The sequence below is a fragment of the Homarus americanus genome, unplaced genomic scaffold, assembly GCF_018991925.1.
Source record: "Homarus americanus isolate GMGI-L3 unplaced genomic scaffold, GMGI_Hamer_2.0 scaffold51476, whole genome shotgun sequence".
Lineage (NCBI taxonomy): Eukaryota > Metazoa > Arthropoda > Malacostraca > Decapoda > Nephropidae > Homarus > Homarus americanus.
Genome location: NW_024736148.1, coordinates 5,059,947 through 5,070,319, shown reverse-complemented (window position 1 = coordinate 5,070,319; position 10,373 = coordinate 5,059,947). Strand labels below are relative to the sequence as shown.

The 10,373-nt window shown below is 41.8% G+C and overlaps 1 protein-coding gene across 1 annotated transcript in view; it reads right to left on the bottom strand.

Annotated features, from left to right (window-relative positions):
- Positions 1-9,887, bottom strand: part of LOC121871988 (solute carrier family 35 member F1-like) — a 68,898-nt gene extending 59,011 nt beyond the window's left edge. Inside the window, exons 1-2 of the mRNA XM_042374608.1 lie at positions 9,871-9,887; positions 2,366-2,475 (exon numbers count right to left, since the gene is read on the bottom strand). Of these exons, the coding sequence (XP_042230542.1) occupies positions 2,366-2,475; positions 9,871-9,887 (127 nt within the window). The remainder of the gene's footprint in view (positions 1-2,365; positions 2,476-9,870) is intronic.
- Between the last annotated feature and the right edge of the window lie 486 nt (positions 9,888-10,373).

Sequence of the window (10,373 nt, the reverse complement as noted above, 5' to 3'; positions counted from 1 at the left end):
ACAACCTCACCTCTGTCCCCCATTAACCCCCCCACCCCCACCCTCACCCCCACCCCACCTTGGCCAGACTCCCAATATTCATACGATAAAATCATTTCTTTTGTAACTGGTGCCAAGACGATATAAAGTCTCTGTGTAATTTGGCCGCCATCTTTATTAATATTTTTTTTCCTCCATTATCTGTGTCGTAAAGGGAATCTCTGGATGAAGTCAATGCAATTCGGACGCCATTTTAGGTTCGTTATCTCTCTCTCTCTCTTTCTTTCTTTTCTCTCTCTATCGTAGCATTAGAGAGTAGTAGTGTCCTCTCTCGCTTACCTTTTTAAGACGTCGTTAACCTGACGAGCTTCTGACAATTAAGGTAAGATATGGGATTTTAGGGGAAGATATGGGATTTTAGGGGAAGATATGGGATTTTAGGGGAAGATATGGGATTTTAGGGGAAGATATGGGATTTTAGGGGAAGATATGGGATTTTAGGGGAAGATATGGGATTTTTAGGGAAGATATGGATTTTAGGGTAGATATGGGATTTAGGGAAGATATGGGATTTAGGGAAGATATGGGATTTTTGGGTAAGATATGGGATTTTAGGGAAGATATGGGATTTTGGGGAAGATATGGGTTTTAGGGAAGATATGGTTTGGGAAGATATGGGATTTTGGGAGTATATGGATTTTAGGGGAAGATATGGGATTTTAGGAGTAGCTACGAGATTTTCGGGGAAGATACGGGATTTTACACTTACGTTAAATGAAAAAAAAAACTTAAGTGAGACAGTAAAATAATTCTCTCAATAATCAAGTTAAGAAAAAAAATTTGACCTTACGATTATCTGAGAATTCACAGCTTAATTATTTCTCAAGAGGAATATATTGGGTTAATTAATTTATCGAGACAATTATTTAATGACAGTAGGGACTATTGGGACACTGATTGTTATGTCTGTCTGTTTATCTGTCTGTCTGTCTATATCTCTGTCAATCTATATATTTATCTCTCACTATTTCTCTCTCTCTCTCCCTCCTCTCTCTCTCTTTCTCTTTCTGTCCCTATTATAGCTTTTCCCCAAATCCCTCTCTCTCTCCTCCCTCTCTCTCTCTCTCTCTCTCTCTCTTTCCCTTTCCTCACTCACTTTCTCTATCCTCTTTCTAACTCCCCCCCTCTTTTTCTCTCCCTTTCTTTTCCCACCCTCACCTTCATATCCCAATTCTCTCTCTCTCTCTCTCTCTCAATCTGACTTTCTTCCCAGCTCTCTCTCCCCTCTCACTCTCCCTCTCTTTCTCAGTTTCTAACACTCTCTTTTTACTTTATCCACTCTCTTTGTTTCTATCCACTTTCTTTCCCGTTTCGCTCCTTTTCCCACTTCCTTATCTTTCCCTCACTCTCTCTCCCCTCTCTTCTTAATTCCCCTCCCTCTATCTTTCCCCACTCTCTTTCTCACTTTCTCTCCCTCTATCTTTCCCCACTCCCCCCTCCCTCTATCTCCCACCTCTCACTTTCTCTTTCCCTCTCACTTTCTCTCCCCTCTCACTTTCTCCCTCTTTATTACCTTCACCCCCCACTCACCCCGTTCACATTCCCCGGTTTCTATTGACGGTGCTCAGGGGTGACCTCGGTAAAGCTGATTAAGTTCTCTTGGTATTCTTCCACGCTACTGAGATTACCGAGAGAGAGAGAGAAGAGAGAGAGAGAGAGAGAATTGTGAGTGGTGATACGAGGCTGTGTGTGTGTGTGTGTGTGTGTGTGTGTGTGTGTGTGTGTGTGTGTGTGTGTGTGTGTGTGTGTGTGTGTGTGTGTGTTGTCATGGTTGCTGGAGACAGAGGCAGGTGGGCGGAACTCACTAGCTAGGTGAGGTGAGTGTTAATGTGAGCTAAGATAAGTCCAGGTGAGTCGAGATGAGTCCAAGGTGAGTAAAGATGAGTCCAAGTGAGTCAAGATGAGTCCAAGATGAATCACGATAAGTCCAGGTGGGTAAAGATGAGTCCAAGGTGAGTAAAGATGAGTCCAAGTGAGTCGAGATGAGTCCAAGTAAGTCGAGATGAGTCCAAGTAAGTCAAGATGAGTCCAAGATGAATCAAGATAAGTCCAAGTGAGTCGAGATGAGTCCAAGTAAGTCAAGATGAGTCCAAGGTGAGTCGAGATGAGTCCAAGATGAATCAAGATGAGTCCAAGTGAGTCGAGATGAGTCCAAGGTGAGTCGAGATGAGTCCAAGATGAATCAAGATAAGTCCAGATGAGTCAAAATAAATCTAGATGAGTCAATATGAGGCTGGGTGAATCAAAATAAGTCCAAGTAAGTCAAGATGAGTCCAAGGTGAGCCCAGACTAATCCAGGTGAGTCCAGGTGAGTAAGGGGACGTACCTGCAGGCAGCTGTAGGTGGTGGGTGTTGTTGAGGAGATGGCAGCACACACCTGTCACACACAACAGCAGTGAGGCCACCTGACCCAGCAGGAGGGCTCGCCATATTGACCTGTGGGAGGAGACAACAAAGGTCAGGGGTCATCCATTACTCAGGTCAAGAGATCATCTAGTCTTCATCCACCAATAGATTAGAAGTAAGCCGCTTTTCATCCATCAATATTCAGAAGTCATCCACTCCACCAATAGGCCATGAGATCAACCACATTTCATCCACCAACAGGTCATAAATCATCCACTCTTCATCCACCAACAGGTCATAAATCATCCACTCTTCATCCACCAACAGGTCATAAATCATCCAATCTTCATCCACAAATTGGCCACAAGATCATCCACCAACAGGTTAATGATCATCCATCCACAAGTCATCCACACACACACAGATCAAAGGGTTACAGACATACACTACAAAAGTCACAATACAAAGGCAAGATTCACAGACCATTATGTAATTACAGTGAAAATACAAGACGGTGTTCCATTACAAAACATTAAATCATCCTAGACAGCGTTAAGCCGGGATAATACGTAATTAGTTCAGTCTTTGTACCTGTAATTAGTTCAGTCTTTGTACCTGTAATTAGTTCAGTCTTTGTACCTGTAATTAGTTCAGTTTTTGTACCTGTAATTAGTCTGCCTTAATTCAGTTCAATCTTTGCAAATTAGTTCAGTCTTGTACCTGTATGTCAGTCTTTGTACCTGTAATTAGTTCAGTCTTTGCACCTGTAATTAGTACCTTTGTACCTGTAATTAGTTCAGTCTTTGTACCTGTAATTAGTTCAGTCTTTGTACCTGTAATTAGTTCAGTCTTTGTACCTGTAATTAGTTCAGCCTTGCACCTGTAATTAGTTCAGTTTTTGTACAAGTAATTAGTTCAGTCTTTGTACCTGTAATTAGTTCAGTCTTTGTACCTGTAATTAGTTCAGTCTTTGCACCTGTAATTAGTTCAGTCTTTGCACCTGTAATTATAGCCATCAGCGTCTATAACTACACTACAAAAGGCTTAAGCTCGGTCGGCTGGTTATGTGTTTCAAGAGTTATATTATACATGGTTATAGAGAGAGGAGGAAGAGGAGGTGGTGAGGGAAGAGGAGGAGGAGGTGAGGAGGTAGGGAAGAGGAGGAGGAGGAGGGAAGAGGAGGAGGGAGGAGGAGGTGAGGAAAAGGGAAGAGGAGGAGAAGGAGGGGAGGGGAGGAGGGAGGGGAAGAGGAGGAGGAGGTGAGGGAGGGTGGTAAGGGAAGAGGAGGGAGGAGGTGAGGGAAGAGGGAGGAGGTGAGGGGAGGGAGGAGGAGGAGGAGGGGAGGGGAAGAGGAGGAGGAGAGGGGAAGAGGAGGTGGAGGTGAGGGGAAGAGGAGGAGGAGGTGAGGGAAGAGGAGGTGGGAGGGAAGAGGAGGTGGTGAGGGGAAGAGGAGGAGGAGAAAGAGGGGAGAGAGGAGGTGAGGAGAGGGAAGAGGAGGAGGAGGGAGGGGAAGAGAGGAGGAGGGGAGGTAGGGGAAGAGGAGGAGGGAGGGAGGGGAAGAGGAGGTGGAGGTGAGGGAAGAGGGAGGAGGAGGAGGGGATGAGGTGGTGGAGGAAGAGGGAGGAGGAGGTGGAGAGGAGGTGGAGGAAGAGGAGAAGGAGGTGGAGAAGAGGAGGAGGAGGTGAGGGAAGAGGAGAGGAGGTGGAGGGGAAGAGGAGGAGGAGGTGAGGGAAGAGGAGGAGGAGGTGAGGAGGGAAGTGAAGAGGAGGAGAGGAAGAGGAGGAGAAGGTGGTGAGGGGAGAGGACGAGGAGGAGGAGGAGGTTAGTGAGGGAAGAAGTAGGGGGGGAAGAGGGGGAGGAGGAGGAGGAAGAGGAAGAGGAAGAGGAAGAAGAAGAAGAAGAGCAGACGAAGGAGGAGGAAAGGAGGAAGAGGAGGAGTGTCTAAGTCTTCTCCATTGTTATTGTTTCACGGGATGAGACCAGACCAGAACCCCCCACCCAGCTACTTCTGTGTCTGACAGTCTCTCTCCCAATCACCTACCATTCCCTTTCTTTCCACCATTCCCTCATTCCTACATTTCTTTCTCCCCTTTCTAACCACTTCTCCCCTTTCTCATTCCTCACCACCATCAAATCTCCTTCCCATACCTATCCTCCCCACCCATCTCCCCATACAACCCTTCCACACTAACCCATTCTTCACCCTTTCTCCTTCTTCCACCTGCACCCACCCACCCACCCACCCACCGACACCACCCACCCACCCACCCAACACCACCCACCCACCCACACCACCCACCCACCCACACAGTCAGGTTTAATTAGCTTTAATAATATTTACCATCAGAACTTAACAAAAACCATTACAGCTTTTTATATACCTAGAGAATATACCCTATAGGAGAATATACCTATTGGAGAATATAACCTATAGGAGAATATACCCTAATGGAGAATATACCTATAGAATATAAGGAGAATATACCCTAGAGGAGAACAATCTCCTAGAGGAGAATATAATTCTAGAGGAGAATATACCTATAGGAGAATATAATTCTTAGAGGAGAATTATACCCTAGATACCCCGAGGAGAGGAGAATATACCCTATAGGAGAATATACCTTGTGAGAATACAACTCTGAGAATATAACCTATAGAGAATATAACCTAGAGGAGAACATCTCAGAGGAGAATATACCTTATAGGAGAATATAACCCTAGAGAGAATATACCCTAGAGGAGAATATACCCTATAGGAGAATACACTTACAGAGAATATACCCTAGAGAGAATATACCCTATAGGAGAATATACTCTAGAGAGAATATACCCCTATAGGAGAATATACCCTATAGGAGAATATACCCTATAGGAGAATATACCTCTAGAGAATATACCCTATAGGAGAATATACCTAGAGGAGAATATACCCTAGAGGAGAATATACCCTAGAGGAGAATATACCCTAGAGGAGAATATACCCTATAGGAGAATATACCCTATAGGAGAATATACCCTAGAGGAGAATATACCCTAGAGAATATACCCTAGAGGAGAATATACCCTAGAGGAGAATATACCCTAGAGGAGAATATACCCTAGAGGAGAATATACCTATAGGAGAATATACCTCTAGAGGAGAATATGCCTATAGGAGAATATACCCTAGAGGAGAATATACCCTAGAGGAGAATATACCTTAGAGGAGAATATACCCTAGAGGAGAATATACCCAGAGGAGAATATACCTATAGGAGAATATACCCTATAGAGGAATATATACTTAGAGGAGAATATACCCTATAGGAGAATACCTATAGGAGAATATACCCTAGAGGAGAATACTTAGAGGAGAATATAACCTATAGAGAATATACCTAAGAGGAGAATATCCCTATAGGAGAATATACCCTAGAGGAGAATATATACCCTAGAGGAGAATATACCCTAGGAGAATATACCCTATAGGAGAATATACCTAGAGGAGAATATACCTAGAGGAGAATATAATCTATAGAGAATATACCCTATAGGAGAATATACCCTATAGGAGAATATACCCTAGAGGAGAATATACCCTATAGAGAATATACCCTAGAGGAGAATATAATTCTAGAGGAATATACCCTAGAGGAGAATATACCCTAGAGGAGAATATACCCTAGAGGAGAATATACCTATAGGAGAATATACCCTAGAGGAGAATATACCTTAGAGGAGAATATACTTAGAGGAGAATATAACCTATAGGAGAATATACCCTAGAGGAGAATATACCTAGAGGAGAATATACCTCATAGGAGAATATACCCTATAGGAGAATATACCCTAGAGGAGAATATACCCTATAGGAGAATATACCCTAGAGGAGAATATACCCTATAGAGAATATACCCTATAGAGAATATACCCTATAGGAGAATATACCCTAGAGAAGAATATACCCTAGAGGAGAATATACCCTAGGAGAATATACCCTAGAGGAGAATATATACCTATAGAGAATATACCTTATAGAGAATATACCTATAGGAGAATATACCCTAGAGGAGAATATAACTTATAGGAGAATATACCCTATAGGAGAATATACCCCTATAGGAGAATATACCTAGAGGAGAATATACCTAGAGGAGAATATACCTAGAGGAGAATATACCCTATAGGAGAATATAATTCTATAGAGAATATACCCTATAGGAGAATATACCCTATAGGAGAATATCTCTGAGAATATAATCCTATAGAATATAATCTTAGAGGAGAATATACTCTATATAATCTTTAGAATATAACTTAGAGGAGAATATAATACATAATTTAGAGAATATACCCTAGAGGAGAATATACCCTATGGAGAATATAATCTTATAGAGAATATACCTATAGGAGGATATACCCTATTGGAGAATATAACCTATAGAGAATATACCAATTGAGAACATATAATTATATAAGAATATACCATATTATAGAGATATAATTTATTGAGAATATACCTATAGGAGAATATACCCATTGGAGAATATACCTAGAGGAGAATATACCCTAGAGGAGAATATACCTATAGAGAATATAACCCTATAGGAGATATACCTCTTGTGAGAATATACCTCAGGAGAATATAATTCAATGGAGAATAATTATAGAGATATACCTCATTGGGAGAATATAATCAAGAGATATATCCGTCTCATACCACTATAACACTTAAGCTACAGGGTATAACTATGAGGTATACTGTGGGTATACTGTATAGACGTATGGGTATAGTTGTGTATGTGTGTATAGACGTGGGAGTTTATACCTATAAATACCTATAGTTTGGTTAGTGAGTTAGAGGTATTTACCGAGTTACAGGTATATATACTGAGAGAGAGAGAGAGAGAGAGAGAACTGATGTAAGTCAGGTATACATGATACGTACATACATGTAGTCAGGTATACATGATAATTACACACATGTAATCAGGTATACATAATACATACACACATGTAGTCAGGTATACATGATATATACACACATGTAGTCAGGTATACATAATACATACACACATGTAGTCAGGTATACATGATATAATACACACATGTAGTCAGGTATACATGATATATACACACATGTAGTCAGGTATACATGATAGATACACACATGTAAGTCAGGTGTATAATCAGAGTTACGAGTATGTACAATAAAAGAATTATCTACACTTGTACAGAATAATTAGTTTATGGAACAAATGGAACAACACGAAACAATAACAAAAAATTAAATGGAACCACAAAATTATAATAAACACAAAAAAACAAAATAAATAAACAAAAACAACAGCAACAACAACACCTAACAACCAATTACTATCACCGTGGACCAAACTACTCTCCTCTAACGACCAACCTCGACACACAAGTTGAACCATAAAGCGAACAAATAAAAAATAAAATAAAAAGCAAAACAACAAAAAATATCTCCCTTTATTGTTCACACCTGACAAACAAACACAAACAAACAAACAGAGAAATATCGGTGTACCAGGTAGTTAAGGTCAACACCGTTCCCGCTCATTGGCTGTCGCTCACCTACCGATCGTTTCGCCTCAGCCAATCACGGCAAAGCGGTAATATTAGGCTATTTGGATAATTTCCATCGGGCTAATTCGCAAAACTGGGAGGGAGGGGAGGGAGGAGGGAGGGAGGGAGGGAGGGAGGAGGGAGGAGGGAGGAGGGAGTGTGGAGTTGGAGGAGGGAAAGAGGGAGGAGGGGGTGGGGTGGGTGTGGGGGAGGTGAGGAGAGAGAGAGAGAGAGAGAGAGTCATTGAGGTATCTGGACACGTCGCCCTCAGCCTGTCGTGACCTGCCTACCTACCACCATCTACCACCACCACTATCACCATCTACCACCACCATTACCACAATCTGCCACCACTACCACATCTACCACCATCTGCCACCACTACCACCATCTGCCACCACTACCACCATCTGCTACCACTACCACCATTGGGACATAAATCTCGAGGCCAATACAAATGTTACAACACAACAGATATTACGTAACACTTTCCCGCGTTACGTAAGAGAGAGAGAGAGAGAGAGAGAGAGAGACTCACATCAACGAACGAATCAAAGGAATTTTTTTTACCCTTGAGAGGAAAAATTAAAGACAAACACGACGCAGAGAAGTAAATTATCTTTAAAAGCGAGAGAGAGAGAGAGAGAGAGAGAGAGAGAGAGAGAGAGAGAGAGAGAGTTTCCACAGCCTGATGATGAAAGTTATTGCAAGGGCCGGAGATTGATGATGCAACATAGATCTGTTGCAAGAAGCTTTAATACGGTGCTGCTGCCTCCAAGAAGCTTAAATACGGTGCTGCTGTCCTCAAGAAGCTTAAATACGGTGCTGCTGTTCCAAGAAGCTTAAATATGGTGCTGCTGCCTCCAAGAAGCTTAAATACGGTGCTGCTGTCTCCAGAAGCTTTTACGGTGTTGTTGCCTCCATGAAGCTTTAATACGGTGCCGCTGCCCTCAAGAAGCTTTGAATTAGTGCCGCTGCCTCCAAAACTTTAAAATCGTGTTGCTATCTCCAAGAAGCTTAATTTCGCTACTGCTTCCTCCACCAAGCTTTAATTCGAAGCTTTTATGTCCAAGGAAGCTTAAAAAAAGTGCTTCTACCTCCAAAGAAGCTTGAAATGATACTGCTGCCTACAAAGCATTACTTAAACAAAGGAATAAAAATAAGAAGACAGGAATAAGAAAAAGAGGATAAAGAGAATGGAAACAGAGAAAAGGGAGAAGAATAGGAAGAAACAGAGGAATAATACATAAGAAGATAAAGAAAGGAATGGAGGAGAAATGAAAAAAAATCCTCCCAGAAACCCGTAAATAAACAGAAATAGACAACAGAGAAATGAAAACCCGTAAATAAACAGAAATAAAAACCCATAAATAAACAGAAATAAACAAACAACAAATGAAAACCCGTAAATAGAGACAACAGAGAAATGAAAACCCGTAAATAAACAGAGACAAACAACAGAGAAGTGAACGGTAGAGAGAACACTAGAGAAAATGGTCTCTCTGTTGATTGCCAGACGGTTCGTGAGGGAAAATGTTATATACAGTTAGCGTATTACGTACAACCCACGCGTACGAGGGTATACTGCGCGCTGATTGGTCCTGCTGGCCTTTCTAGTCTCATATGACGTCATTCTCTCTCTCTCTCTCTCTCTCTCTTTTCTTGATTGTTTTTTTTGATGAGTTTTTGTCTCGTGGTATTTTCACATTTGGAAGAGCAGGTTGATTTAATCTGATAGAAAAGCACCTCGGAGAAAGAGTCTGCCATAGCCTCCCTTGTGTGTGTGAGAGAGACTCCCCTTAGTGTTGACAAAGACACTACCCCTGAAACGAGCAGCTGTGAGCCCTTATTTTAATCCTCTCCACTGTAATATTATCAGTGCCAACATAAGGAAAGAGGACTATGGTTACAGCTTACCTTCCCTCTGCCTTCATACTAATTCATTTTCTCCTTTCACTCACTTTCCCCTACTTTCTCTCACCTTCTCCCACTTTCTCTCACTCTCTCCCAATTTCTCTCTCTCTCCTTTCTCTCCCTCTCTCCTTTCATTTACTGTCCCCTACTTTCTCTCACCTTCTCCCACTTTCTCTCACTCTCTCCCAATTTCTCTCACTCTCTTCCACTTTCTCTTATCCCTTCGTATATTCTTCCTATTTCTCCTTTCTCCCATTTTCTTAATTTCTCTTCTATTTTATCCTTCATTTTTTTATCTCCTCCTTTATTTTCCTTCGCTCTCTCACTCTCTCACTTATCTCTATATCTTTATTGCATATTCCTTATTCCTTGATTCATTCTATCTATCTATCTTCCTCACCTTTCATTCTCTTCCTTCTTCCCCTTCCTCACCTTCCCTTCCTCCTTTTCTCTTCTTTTATTACCACTTCCTTTTCCTCACCTCCTTATCTCTTCCTACCTCCCCA